The following is a 15565-nucleotide window of genomic DNA, read 5'->3' on the forward strand; positions in this document are numbered from 1 at the left end:
TCGCTAGTGTAACTTCACTTTACTTGATGAATTAACGGTACCGCAACTTCGGATTTTAGTGAATTAGCGGCACCCTGGCGAAACTTGCAGCATTTTCAGCGCTTAGTGAATTTGCCCCAGAGTGTTGCCAGGTAGAATTCCATTTCAACACAATATTTCAAAATTTACAATTGTTCAGACAAAAATGATTGTGGCTATAAATACATAAAAAGTATTCCATACAGAGAAGACTTTGGAACCTGTAGGAGAGTGGGGGCATTTCATTCCTCCCCATCCCAAAAATGGTAACAAAAAATGTAAAGAAATGCTTAAACATAGGGGCAGATTTACTAACTGGTGAAAATTCGCCAGTGTCCGCTTTGCACCCATCGCAACACTTCGCCGGGTGAAAATTCACCTCCGCCAACACTAATTCAGTAACATGCGGAGTTTTATCCTTGGTGCCCGAACACTGACGAATTTACGCGAGCATTACTTTCGCAATGCGAGCAACTCAAAGTGAGGATGCACTAGCGTTCATTTCTGCCTAGCACACATTCGCTAGAGGTCTTGCGCTCAGGTTAATTTAAATACGGCAGGAAATTTAAAGTTGAAAGGACGTCTTTATGTTATATGTTGCAGCAAATACATTCCATTTCCACTTTAAATTACACATTTCCAGGGAACCTTTATAAAGACAATAGAGTTGTTATAATGCCCTACACATGAGCCCATTGTATAGTTAATGTGTCATATGTTCGAAAATGTATGGGGGAAACCGGTTACACATAAAAAAAATTTTTTGGACTTTTGCAGGCTATCACTCTGATATTGGGCCCCTTTGTCCTGTCAGGCCCCTGGGCAAAAGCTCATTTTGTCATTTATTAAATTGGTCCTGATTGTAGCCCTGTAGCTAGTTTAAACCACAATGTGAATGAGGAGAGTTGCAAGTCAGCTATAGCAAGTGGGCCATCGGCTTGTTTATTTGTATGTTTTGTTCTGTTCAGCTCATATGAGCCTGTATCATTTCAGTACACAAAGTTTGGATTTGTTGGTTGCCTGCCAGAATTTTAAAAGCTCACACAGTGGCTTCAGTTTATTCATTAAAAGGATTGTTGCTCTATCAGCTCTAAAGACACTCAATAGCTTGTCTGAATTAATGAGCAGAAGTAAAACACAAGGCTCTTGGGGAATAATACATATTTTGCAAACTCCGATGAACATGAATTCTTTTTGTATTTTGGGGGGAATTAAAATTGCAGGAGCTCAGACTTGATGCACTGTGAATGAATTATTCTCTGATACAATATCTTATTTATAGATGTCTCACTGTGGGGAAAAACGTAACTAAAATCTATTCAAATTCAGAAGGAAACATTTGCAGAAAACAAAGATATCCTGCAGCTCTTCACAGTTTACCAGGATGCTTAACTATACAAAAATTGATATATTTCCAAAATAAAGAGCATTTTCCCACAGTCATTCTATTAAACAACCTTTATTTCAGAATACGTCTTTTCCTTGGTTTAAATGCAGTATGTTTTAAAGATCTCCTACACAATATTGCTCATCTATATTAATATTTGTAATTCTGTTTGACTGTGTCTTTAGCTGATAACCAAAGAGCTGCTAGAGCCAGCCAGGAGACCGCTCACTACCAGAGAAGTAGAATAGTATAACAATGAAAGTTCTAAAATCCTTCGTAAATGGCTGAATTAACCCATTAGGGAACACCTCTGTTCCAGGTCATGAGAGACTTGCATTTGATCACTTAGAATGGAACAAATTGTAGGTCCACATGATCTTGCAGTTGAACAAAGTAAGAGCTGTATTCATAGTTACTAGCTTCTCAAGGATCCATTTCTCATTCAAGTTCCACTAATAATAGTATTAAAACATTATAAGAAATCAGGGTCGGACTGGGGTTCAGGACCCACCAGGGCTGCCACATCAGGGCCCCCGCACCCCCCAAGGGCCCCCTCCCCAGCAAACCCCCTCTGCCCTCTCCTGCCCCCTTGTGGCACATACCTTCTTAAAGCTCATTGGCGGGCGAGGTAAGTGGGCGGTTTGGTTTGGCCATGTGTGCGGATCTGGCGGGGCAAGCCGGTGGAGGGGAGGAGGAGGTCACACTGAGTGGAGTGGGGCCCACTGGGTTTTTTCCCGGCATCCTGCTGGCCCAGTCTGACGCTATAAGAAATACCAGGCTGCTTAGACCCCTCCTGCTGCCTACAGTCCTACCTTTCTTACTTCAGGTTAGGTGGCTTTGTGGCACACAGGTATCTGGCACAGGAGGCAGCTGATATTAGGGGTGCCCTCAATGTGATTTATCTTGAGAAGAGATGGAGGAGTTTATTTGCATAACATGCTGGAAAGCCACGATTTGACAATATCTCTTTAACTTTAGCCCTGACTATATTCTTTCTTTCTGAAGATCTCACCGAGGGGGAAGACATTTCCCTGATTACAATACTATTTCTTATAATAGGAACTGAGATTATAAATTATATTAATATAACTTTTCTCTCCTAATAACTCAGTATAGTAATGCATTGGAATAAATATAATCTCTATCTTTGGGAGCCCACTTGGTTCTTTCAATAACTATTTTTATATATGCAGTAATTCTGGCACATTTACGATAACTGATGCTGTGCAAGGCTTCCTTTAATGGAGCAATACAGTGTTCTTCATAGCACAGAGCAGCAAAAATAAACCATCACATGCTGAATTGTAATATACCACCGAACTAGACTAGTCAAGAGCAGATAAAGCTTGTCGCCATCTCAGTGCTAGGTATGTATTCACCGCATCTTTTCTTATGGCTTTTTCCTGTACTGACAGACTGATACTGTATATTTTTAGAAATATCTAGCCCTTTACATACATGAATCCCAAGTGTACAGCACAAACATGTCAACATTTCTTTTCAGTTTTTTTTAAAAACATAAAAAAAATTATTTGTAATAATAATAAAATAGTCACTTGTACTTGATCCAAACTAAGATATAATTAATCCTTATCGGAAGAAAAACAGCCAATTGGGGGTTATCTATCAAGTTCTGAATTTCCGAACATTGAATAGTTTTCAGGGCAAAAAAAAGAAACTATGAATTATTCGAGACTTATTAAAGTCTAAAAACTCGGAATCCAACATCCTGGCATCTAAAATCTCTCAAGGTCCTGTATAAGACAATGGGGAAGGTCCCAGTGTCTGTGCTGATGTCTGTACCGATATCCGATGATTTCGGGGATTAGGAGCAAAAAACTCTGAAAACAACGAAAAAAATCGACGTTTTTGCAGAAAACTCCATACAATTCGTAGTTTTCGGGGAAAGCTCTAAAGTTTTCTGAGTTTTGCCCAACCCTATTTTTTCGGGCTTTTTAATAAATACGGTCCATTCGGGGATTCGGAGTTGCTCGAAGTTGGATATTAGAAATACTGAGATAAATTCAGACCTTGATCAATAACCCCCTAAATTTTTAGAGATTTGTCATACCCCAAAGCTGCTTAAAAAAAACTCCATCTCAAACCTGTTGAAGTCAAATAGAAGTCAATGATGTATTTGAAGTTGTTTATTGATATTGTGATCTACGCTGTATAATCCGATAAAATCAGGGTTTTCATCCGTTAATCAGAAAAAGTCAAGGTTCCAGAGCGTCAATCGTACAATATGAATAGCAGCTCGATTTTTCGAGAAAAATTACTGATGAATGAGTTCAGTTTGGGGAAGGAATTTGGTCAACTTTGTTTTAATAAAAATCAGATTAATTAGAGGTTAGTAAATAACCACCTTAAAGTATGAAGATCCAATTTACAGAAAAGATACCTTATCCAGAAAACCCAAGGTCCAGAGAATTCTGCATAACAGGTCCCATACCTGTGCAATAGGTAAGCTACCCCACTCTTATAGCCATTAACTCCCTCTGAGAATGCACCAAGCTGTGGCAATCTTAGCTCATCCCCACATTAGATCTACATCACACTGGGTATCCATGTCCAGACATATTTAATTGCAGTATTAAACAGGATAAAATGCAATTCCCTTAAATACATACCATATTAATTTGAAATTCTCACATTGTTCTCAGGGATGCAGCTTTGCCTTTTATCTATTTTTTTTCCAACTGAGAAAGGGATTCAAATAGAATTTCTCTTACTGAGTTGATCTAAAGACACAGAGGAAGAAATGCAGTAAATCTCTCACTATTTGTTTGTATGTATTTATTTAAATGTCATTCTTTCTTTGACTTCACATTTCATGATTTTAATTGGACAGACGCAGGCATCTAATCACACCGCAGCCTGTTCCTGAATCTCTCAAAAGAAATCATGCAACTTCTCGTCATGAATTTGTATAGTGTTTCTCTGTAGAGGAAGCTCACTTTAAACTGTCATCCCCAAGCTACAAAGTTAAGGATCACTGACAATTTTTTTTTAGCTCCCCCAAAAAATACCAGTAGGTAAATAGAAATGCAGCTGATTTTCTGTCGCCTGTCTTACATTGCTTTTATGCCTTAGATTTGTAGAGACAGAAAAGTTAGAATCAACTTAAAAAAGGAAAATATATGTACATATTTTTCAACTGCTGACTGTATCAATATTATACTCAGGAGCACCTTTACTGTTTGTATTCACAAGGATGGTAGTTTTCTTTTTCTTTTACATTTTTTAAAGCTTTAACCTTTATATAACAAAACAAAAAAGTATATATGTATCATAAAAGACATCTTATTCTAAATTACAAGATGCATTTATCTTGCTTAATTGGGCTTACCTACACCATGGCCTGACAGTAGGGGTAATTTACAAATGCAAGTGCAATGTGCAAGTAAAATTGTGGATGCAAGTTGCCATTATTTACCCAAAATGCAGTATTTTCCCAGAATTCCAGCATAATTACAATCATGCTCCAAGTTGCACCATCCATCCAGTGCATCATAGTAGATGCAATTACATTTGCATTTTGACCCAACTTATTTGCAGGTTGTATCTAGCAAGTAAAGACAGAAACCCAAGCATCAATTGGTTGTGCATCATTTATCAAAAGAGGCAGAACGAACGCACCCAATTGCACTCAGTCTTGAGCACCTGCATCCACATACGTGTTATTAAGTGACTTCTAATGTGTATTGTATATTATGTGTATATTATGTACCCTGATCCTTTCAGTGGTTTTACACTTAAATAGAAAATAAAAAGAAATAAAAGTGAAGTTTATCTCCACTAATTGTCCTGGATTGTGCTACAGTATATATCAAAGAGTGGTGACTTTACACTTTTGTCACAGAAAAACATCCCCAGAACACAGCTTTAATGACACTGTGATTAGGGCTTGTCTTCCTGTTAGACAATAATCTTCTTACATGGCCTAATAAGCATATTCTCCTGGTTATTGCCAGCTTAGGAGAGCTCATCAACTATGTTGTACATTCACTTGCTCAGAAATGGAATTTGATGACCCAACAACCAATATTTTAAGTGCCAACCTACCTTTAAGTACAGCATGTAATACATAGTTACTTAGCTAAGTTGGGTTAAAAAAAGTCCATCAAGTTCAACCCCTCCAAATGAACCCCAGTGCACATACCTACACATACTCACACCAACCCCTACACTCACAATACAATCACAATAGCCTTTGATATGTCCAAGAAATCATCCAAGCCCCTCTTAAAGGAGAAGGAAAGGTTAAAACTAAGTAAGCCTTATCAGAAAGGTCCATCTAAATATACCAGTAAACCCCCAAAGTAGTGCTGCTCTGAGTCCTCAGAAACACTGCATTTCTTTCCTTCTATTGTGTACTCATGGGCTTCTGTATCTGACTTCCTGCCTTCAGCTTAAACCTCATTGCCCTGGGCAAGAGCATGCTCAGTTTGCTCCTCTCCCCCCCCCCTTCTCTACTGTAATCTGAGCCCAGAGCAGGGAGAGACTTGGGCAGGAAGTGATGTCACACCATGTTAATACTGCAGCTCCTATCCTAAACAAACAGAGAGTTTCTAGAGCCTTTTACTCAGGTATGGTAAAACATTCTACGGAATAAATATAGCATTCTAGCTTGCACTATTGCAGCTAATCTATTGGCAATAAAATGCCTCAGTAGCTTTCCTTCTCCTTTAAAGGCATTAACAGAATCAACCATCACAACATCTACCGGCAGTGCATTCCACAACCTCACTGTCCTGACTGTGAAGAACCCCCTATGTTGCTTCAAATGAAAGTTCTGTTACTCTAGTCTAAAGGGGTGGCCTCTGGTGCATTAATCCTTTTAATGGGAAAATAGGTCCCCAGCTATTTGTCTATTATGCCCTCTTATGTACTTGTACAGAGTAATCATTTCCCCTTGCAAGTGTTTTTTGTACAGAGAAGACAAACTGAATCTTGACAGTCTACCTTCATAGTTTAATCTTCTATTCCCTTAACCAGTTTAGTTGCAGGTCTTTGTACTCGTTCCAGCTCATTTCTACAGCATCCTTCTTAAGGACTGGAGCCAATAGGTTTGAAGTTGTTATGTGCTTAAGTGTGTTATACTGTACATCACAGGTAAATATATTTGGACTTTACAAATAAAAGACTGATTGAAAACCATTTATCTTGTTTTTTTTGTCTTTGTATGCATTAGGCTCCTTCATCTCCTTCCTCGCCAACAGTTAAACAAGCCAAATATGAGAAGCGATGGATAGATGCACTTTCAATCCCACTATTAATGGCTCGGATATCAAGATTCAGAGTTTCAACAGTAAAGTTAAGGTTTGGGATCTTGTATCTTATGACTTTTGTGTTTAATTATATCATTTATGAAGAAAAAACAGCTCAAAATATCTCAAACTACTTGGCAACACAAATGCATCTGAAGTTGTCAAATGACTACACCTAAAGCCAAGTTACTAAAAACCGTCCTAAGGAAGCCCTATAACGAATGCCTTTTTGGAGTAGATAATAATTAAATGGCTTGACTACATTTGGTTTTGCCAGTGTACTCATGTTATGTTTTTTAGTTGGTCTGTATAGTATATACTGTATGGCTAAACATATATGGAGACCCCTTCTAATTATTGGAATTGACTATGGAATCAACACCCATCATTAATGATACAAAGGCCACTACATAGTGCAATGACATTCTTCACAATTCCACACAGTTTACCTTGTGGCAACAGTTTGGGGAAGGCACTTTCCTGTTTCAGTAGAACCATGAGCAATGTAAGGCCAAAACAGAACTGGTTTTAATGAGAGTTAAAGAACTTGACTGGTTTGTTCAGATTCCTGTGCATTTCAGAAACACACAATCCACCAACAAATAACATTTTTTCTTAGTTAGACTTCAGGAACGATTCCATGTGGCTAATCCCCATAAATGTCATACATTGCTTCAGCAGCAAAATTGTGGCTGTCCTACATTTGTTAACTACAGTACAATGCCCTGAACCCTTTCAACGTTACAAATCAACTTTAGCAGCTGTCAAAAAGCCACTATATATTTTCTATGTGCTGTCTGAAAAGTGGTTTCCTCCCCACCATTGGAAAATATATGGGTGGCTTACATATTAAAGATTCTAAGATACTGTTAAAGGACAAAAGGAACTTTGCATCGCTTTCTCAACAATAAGAACAGCCAGTGAGAAGATCCTATCCAAAAAGACAAGTAAAAATCAAAATAGGTATAATAAAATACAATAATATTTATAAACTGTGCAGGGATATTATTTGAGAAGTTCTTATCTGACATATTTTCTTTCCCAGCAGAACATGTTTACAGTGTTTTTATTCTTGATCATTAGAGTTTTTATTGGCGTTCAGTATCTGAGATAGCTGAGCTGCACTGTTTGTACTCTAAAGTAAAGGGCAAAAGCATTTATTTAACAGAAAGTAAAATATTAAAATACGGTAAATATTAAGTAAGCAGCCATACTTCTCCTTTAAATATTTTTTTTCAATAAAGAAAATAAAAATCTCTTGTTAATATATAGAACTAAAGTGCTAAAACTCTATTGTATAGTGATTAATCTTTTCATTCTGCTGAGGCTAATTGCTGACACAGCTCACTAACAACTGCTCACTTTTCCTGCAGACGTAACTCATTTGAACTGCTAGCACTTGATGGGATATCTTCGGGGATTCTTCAGTTTAATACAGCCCATGACAGTGCTGACTGGTTAAGAGCAATATCAACAAATATCAATGATCTGACACTACAAAATGTACGTCTCTGTTTAGTCTCTTTTTTTCGTCCTTGTTTGTCAAAAGAAGATAAATTGCAAATAATGATCAAATCATCATATTTGAAGTAAAGTTTTATGAGTCGTAGAATTAATTGGGTATGATATGGTAACAAAAAAAAAAAGTTAAAGGTAAACCAACTCTTATTTACTATGTCCAGGAAAAACTGCCTTTTGGTTGCTATGGGATCCTTAACTAAGGAAATTTTGCCCATTGTTAGTAAGTGAGCCTCATTATCTTTCCCTGAAAGTCATAGTTTACATTCCTGCAAGATTTTCACCCAGTAACAGTCTAAAGGAAGATTTCCTACCAACCTAAATCTTTTATGACATATTAAAAAAGGCAAAAATATGGAATGATAAGGGCACATTTATATAAATTTGAGAAACATTTTAATTTTTCTTGATGCACCTTACTTGTGGCAAATTCTGCAAACCAATTCTTGAGGATTTTCTCATGTTTTTAGGCTGAGCTTTAAACGATAACACTTTGGGCTAAGACACCCAATAACATTCTTCTCAAAAGTTACACAGTGTTCCCCTAGCCTTCAACTGAATGAATTTACTAACTCAACTCTATCATTTAGTCCAATGATTGGAGTGTTCTATTAAAGCAATAGCATGCCATCTTGAATAGAGTGCTTCGCTAGGCAAGAAACTGGTGAGAAAATGTGAGAAAATTGATCAGTAGCAGAAATATTCTTTTGTAGTCGAGAACCAAATAGTTACATAGTTACATAGTTAAATTGGGTTGAAAAAAGACAAAGTCCATCAAGTTCAACCCCTCCAAATGAAAACCCAGCATCCATACACACACCCCTCCCTACTTTTAATTAAATTCTATATACCCATATCTATACTAAATATAGAGCTTAGTATCACAATAGCCTTTGATATTATGTCTGTCCAAAAAATCATTCAAGTCATTCTTAAAGGCATTAACTGAATCAGCATCACAACATCACCCGGCAGTGCATTCCACAACCTCACTGTCCTGACTGTGAAGAACCCCCTACGTTGCTTCAAATGAAAGTTCTTTTCTTCTAGTCTAAAGGGATGGCCTCTGGTACGGTGATCCACTTTATAGACAAATGGCAGGGGACCTTTTTACCCATAAAGTCCTCTAATGTACTTGTAAAGTGTAATCATGTCCCCTCTCAAGCACCTTTTTTCCAGAGAAAACAACCCCAACCTTGACAGTCTACCCTCATAATTTAAGTCTTCCATCCCTCTAACCAGTTTAGTTGCACTTAGTCTCTGCACTCTCTCCATCTCATTTATATCCCTCTTAAGGACTGGAGTCCAAAACTGCACTGTATACTCCAGATGAGGCCTCACCAGGGACCTATAAAGAGGCATAATTATGTTTTCATCCCTTGAGTTAATGCCCTTTTTTATGCTTTATTTGCTTTAGTAGCCACAGAATGACACTGCCCAGAATTAGAGAATTATCTACAAAAACCCCTAGATCCTTCTCATTTAAGGAAACTCCCAACACACTGCCATTTAGTGTATAACTTGCATTTATATTATTTTTGCCAAAGTGAGAACTAATAATAAATAAAATAGGGAGAACTAATTTAGTGTTGATATATTTGCTCCAAATTATCCATGAGTTCACATTCCTGAATTGTCCTTCAATTTAAAATATAAATTAGCATTGCAGATTTTTCAAATAGAATTTGTAGAATATTTTTTACAGCAGCTCTGAAATGTTTACAAGGTCCCTACTCCCGTAGGAGTTTTGAGTAAAAATTTATTCTGCCATAAATGTTCAAATTGCATCCTATAAAAGAGATATACTGAAGATATGAAACAAATTAGAAAATCTATAAATGTCCATCATACGAGCCTAGCAAAATGTAACAAAATGCAGTGCATGACATATATATATATATATATTTGCATATACATGTTAGGAGAACCTCCTCATGTGGATATACAGGGTAGTTTGTTGTGTGATATTCCCAACTAAAAAAATTTATAATTTTATTAATTCAAAAGATTTAATAGCTTCTCAAGAATCATGCACCTCCAGTTATGATTCAGGGCTGATATATATAATATAACTTTGATTAGTATAGATATCAGATACTCTCACTGCATGACTCTGATGGAACTCTGATATCATGCCTGATGAACTGACAAAATTATCTCTGAAAACTTTAATTTAAGTAAACCATTGAAGAATAACGCATTAATTCAGCTTTTTCTTGCTTCTATTAATCTTTAATATTATATAAACTTTGCTGTATGGGACTTTTTTCACCCCAGTTAAGGGGATATACTGTATCAGGCTGGTAGCCTTGTCCAATAACTGCCTAAAGCAAGGCCTGGGTGCTATGGCGACTGATGTCAGTGTTTTTTTTCAATGAAGCATTAACTTATTCTACAAACACCCATGTATGGAAATGTGGCAAATAGAGAAACTGCAGGTCTTAGCATGGGTTATAAGAAGAAGATCTGGGGCCTTGCACTTCTTAAGGCTCTATATTAATTGACAATCTGATAAGGATTGGATTAAGGCCCTATATATTTTACTGGTTACTTGTTAAGGAACATAGTACCTGGATAGTGGTGGTAAATGGGACCAGTGTTGTTAGTGAAGTACCACAGGGCTCTGTACTTGGTCCTTTGCTCAACTTGTTTATTAATTACCTGGAGGTGGGCATTGTAAGTATTGTTTCTATTTTTGCAGATGATACTAAATTGTGCAGAACTATAGGTTCCATGCAGGATGCTGCCACTTTGCAGAGTGATTTGTCTAAGTTGGAAAACTGGGCAGCAAACTGGAAAATTACATTCATAAACTCAAGGGATGAAAACATACTTGTGCCTCTTTATAGGTCCCTGGTGAGGCCTCACATGGAGAATGCAGAGTTTTGGGCTCCAGTCGATAAGAGGGATATAAATGAGCTGGAGAGAGTGCAGAGACTAAGTGCAACTAAATTGGTTAGAGGGATGGAAGACTTAAATTATGAGGGTAGACTGTTAAGATTGGGGATGTTTTCTCTGGAAAAAAGGCGCTTGTGAGGGGACATGATTATACTTTACAAGTACATTAGAGGACATTATAGACAAATAGCAGGGGACTTTTTTACCCATAAAGTGGATCACCGTACCAGAGGCCACCCCTTTAGACTAGAAGAAAAGAACTTTCATTTGAAGCAACGTAGGTGGGTCTTCACAGTGAGGACAGTGAGGTTGTGGAATGCACTGCCGGTAGATGTTGTAATGACTGATTCTGTTAATGTTTTTAAGAGGGACTTAGATGATTTCTTGTAAAGACATAATATCCAAGGCTATTGTGATCCTAAAATATATAGTATATATATATATATATATATATATATATATATATATATATATATATATATATATATATATATATATATATATAAAGATATATATATATATAATATATGTATATGTGAGGGTATGGAGGGGTCAGTGTGTGTATGAATGGAAGCTGGGTTTCATTTGGAGGTGTTGGACTTGATGGACTTTTTTCAACACGATTTAACTATAACTATATTTGTATACAGAGCATAAGGCCCTTCCCCAGGTACTGGGCCTTGACCCCTGCAAAGGATAAAGTTAGTTAAAATTAGTATTTAGTACTTAGCATCAGCATTATGCGGTTTGTATTAAAGGAAATTCTCAATGATCCGCTGCCTCAGCAATATCAGGTCTCCTTAAAAAAAATGTATATTAATTCAAAATACAGAACCCAGCACAAAATATAAGGCTCAATGATGAACTGACTACAAACCCTATTTTGCTTATTCACACCAGAGAAAATGGAAAATGTCAGCCAAAGGAGCTTTAACGTCACAGGACCTGTCACCTAGACATTGTATAATTAAAGTCATTTTCAAATTAAACATGAAACCTATTTTTTTTTTTTTTCAAAACATCAGAATATCAGATGTCAATCATATATTTTGGTGTAAGTGAAGTTTATTTTGTTTGATTATATTCTAAAATAATAGGATTTGGAATTGTTTCTTGGGGCAACATGTCCCCTTTAATAGTTCATTTTCAGTTTTGCTGAATGGTCAGTATTCTGTTGAATCTGATACGCCACTGCTTTGCTTATTTTCCTCAGTATATTCGGGGCTGAGACAAGGGGAAATACGATGCATTTCAGTAGTGTTTTGCAGTTGAGAAATATCTCATTGTTAACAAAGAATCTCGGTTAGTCTTATGGCTTTGGTACATGGTGGAATATGCCACCATGGTGCTCCCAGGAAGAATAAGGACAGATAAAATGCCATTCCAACATAAAGCCATTTTCAATCCTTTCAATCAGAAAAAAAGGATTCCATTTGGAAGTGCTTTTTTACTTACCTGTTCCTCCATATAATCTTGCGCACATTTCTGCTTTCGGATTAAAAACTGGGTCACACATGATTCACTACAGTATATTTTCTGAGGCCAGAGCATTAAGAAGGTGCCTGCACTATATGTTACCTTTACAAACCCAGATCAAAGCACTTAGTAATGAAAGGCAATCAGTTTAAATGTATCAGTGTCAAGATCTTTTAGAAAATTCTCATCGTTTTACTCTGGGTCTATTCTTTGAAAAAATAGTCTTTATGATTAGCCATTTTTTCCACCTTAGGCTAGAATAGGTGAGGCTTGTTTTCATCAAAGTTCAAGCAAAGTCTAAACTGCAATTAAAATCAGGTTCACTTACTGTAAAAGCTACAGAATTACAACATTCTTTTTTTTATTTTAGTTTGTTTTATTCTGTAAATGATTTTATGTTATGTTATTTTAGAATATATTCATGTACTAAATTTTGAAGTAGGAAATAGGAATTAATTTCATTTTCTTTTTTTAACAGATGAAAATGGTGAACAAATGCTATTCTATGTGTGACCAGGTAAGACCGATCGGTGTGATACTTTTAATTTTTTACTTTTAATTCTGTGTCACTGTTTTTGTGCTTACAATTTCTAAAGAGTCACCAGGATCACTCTGGCTAATCACTATAAAATATGGTGCATGCATACACTAGTATATTTGGTATTCAGAAATTGTCAAGATATGTTTTAGACAAGCATTTGTTTCATTCATGTGACATGATATGGTTGTGGTGCCAAAATACCTTTATATTTCCAGACTTGCTTGGTCTAAGTGCCCAAATTTAGGTGTCCACTCCTGCTGAGTTCCTTGGTGCTACTATGTCTGAATTCTTGGCTTGTGCTCTTCCATAAACCTGGGCCTAGCCATGGCCTTATTTACCTTCTACTGCCTGGTGATTCTGCTGCTTCCTAGATGTCTCCAATTCAGTAATCCTCACAGTGGTTCCTACTGAGTTTGCCACAGTCCTGCAAGGGCCAGTTGTGACACTTCAGTGGGACCAAAGTACTGCATGCTTTATATTCCAGATTGGACACTTTCAAGTGACCATCTAGGTTCACCGATAATGCTAGGGCTTCAGTCCCTATCCATCAGGCAGCCTTTTATTTTATAGTATGTTAGTAACTGTTTTCATTATGCCCTGTCCTTGGACTCATATCTTCATGAACTTTATTTTTGATCTACCACTATCCAATCCTCTCTGCAAGATCACTTCTGTTCTCCAGTAGTCTTAACTGTTGATTCAACATATTAGTCTTTTGGAAATCAACTCTAATAGAGCTGTTATTGCATTCCAACTCATAATATAAGCCATCAGCCTTTGATGTTGGCGAGACTTTAAGATGTAAAGTTTAACAATCTTCTTAGTCCGTTTGCTCCAGCTGGGGGGGATAGGGCCTCAACGACACTCCTCCAACGAACTCGGTTCGCATCGGTCTTCTTCAGCTGAGCCCATGTCCATCCGTCTGCCTTAATTTCAGCCTCCATGCACCTCCTCCATGTCTGTCTTGGCCGGCCAACTTTTCTTTTCCCTTGTGGGTTCCACTCAAGGGCTTGCCTTGTGATGTTGTCAGAACTCTTTCTGAGGGTGTGGCCTATCCAGCCCCACTTTCTTCTTCTGATTTCTCGGTCGATGGGGATCTGTTTTGATCTTTTCCATAGATTGATGTTGGAAGTTTTCTCTGGCCATGGAAGTTTAACAATAGCTGAGGGTATTAGACTGAATGACTCTAGTGTAAACTAAAAATAAATCTGTTAATGTAATTATTAATTATCTTTACAAAAATTAAACATTATTATTGTTAGTATTATTAATAATAATTATTATTAATAGTTAGTATTAATAATAATAATAATAATAAGAAGAAGAAGAAGAAGAAACAGTGCATGTGTTGACACTATAAATCACAAAGTAGGAATTGTTTGTCTCCTCACAATCAATAGGCAAATGGTTATTACTAGTATGACTGAAGGATGCCCAGAGCACATAATGCAGGTGCAGAGTACAAAATATTATTGTGGTATTAATGGAATTGTTCAGTATAAAAAACTGGGTAAATAGATAGGCTGTGCAAAATAAAAAAATATAGTTAGCTAGCCAAAAATGTAATATATAAAGGCTGGAGTGACTGGATGTATAACATAATAGCCAGAATACTACTCCCTGCTTTGCAGCTCTCTTGGTTTCCACTGATTGGTTATCAGGCAGTAACCAATCAGTGACTTGAAGGGGAGGGGCACATGGGTCATAACTGTTGCTTTTGAATATGAGCTGCATGCTACGTATCAATTGCAAAGGCCTCTCACATATAGAGATAATGATAATTATATTTATGCTTTTTGAGGCTGCATTTCAGTGTTTATAACTAGATGACTAAGCTTATTTAAGGTAGATTTATTCATATAAAAAAACACATTAATCTAGATAGAGAGAAAAAAAGACCAGGCTCAAGAAAGATATGGAGACGTGAACAGCAATGTTATTGCTTAAATTATGATATTTGTATTTAAATGTCAGGTATATTCTTTAGTTTTATACAGGAGAAATCAGACAAGCGTGGGCATTTAAAAGTGATTGAAAGGTTGGTTCACTTTGAAATTAACTTTTAATATCCTATAAATTATACTTTCTTAGCAGGTGTATTAACAGATTTAAATTTTTCTTTCAATTCTTTATTTATTGATTTTCAAAAGGAGGGGTTCTGAAGGAAAAAGGGGTGGGGAATGCATTTCAGTAATATTGATAAATACACTTAGGGGCACATTTACTATTGGTCGAATATCGAGGGTTAATTAACCCTCGATATTCGACCCTCGAAGTAAAATCCTTCGACATCGAATATCGAAGTCGAAGGATTTACCGCAAATGCTTCGATCGAACATCGAAGGAAAAATCGTTAGATCGAACGATTAAATCCTTTGAATCGAACGATTTTAATCCATCGATCGAAGGATTTTCCTTTGATCAAAAAAAGCTTAGAAAGCTTATGAGGACCTTCCC

At 36.7% G+C, this 15565-nt stretch overlaps 1 protein-coding gene across 3 annotated transcripts in view; it reads left to right on the plus strand.

The window, feature by feature from the left end:
* sntg2.L (syntrophin, gamma 2 L homeolog) overlaps nucleotides 1–15565 on the plus strand; it is a 290368-nt gene that overhangs the window by 194290 nt on the left and 80513 nt on the right. For 2 of the 3 annotated variants that reach the window (XM_041562253.1, NM_001094304.1), the window contains 3 exon segments: nucleotides 6600–6727; nucleotides 8049–8178; nucleotides 13046–13084. In XM_041562253.1, the coding sequence (XP_041418187.1) occupies nucleotides 6600–6727; nucleotides 8049–8178; nucleotides 13046–13084 (297 nt within the window). 3 annotated transcript variants of the gene reach the window in all.

This window comes from Xenopus laevis, chromosome 5L (assembly GCF_017654675.1).
Source record: "Xenopus laevis strain J_2021 chromosome 5L, Xenopus_laevis_v10.1, whole genome shotgun sequence".
NCBI lineage: Eukaryota > Metazoa > Chordata > Amphibia > Anura > Pipidae > Xenopus > Xenopus laevis.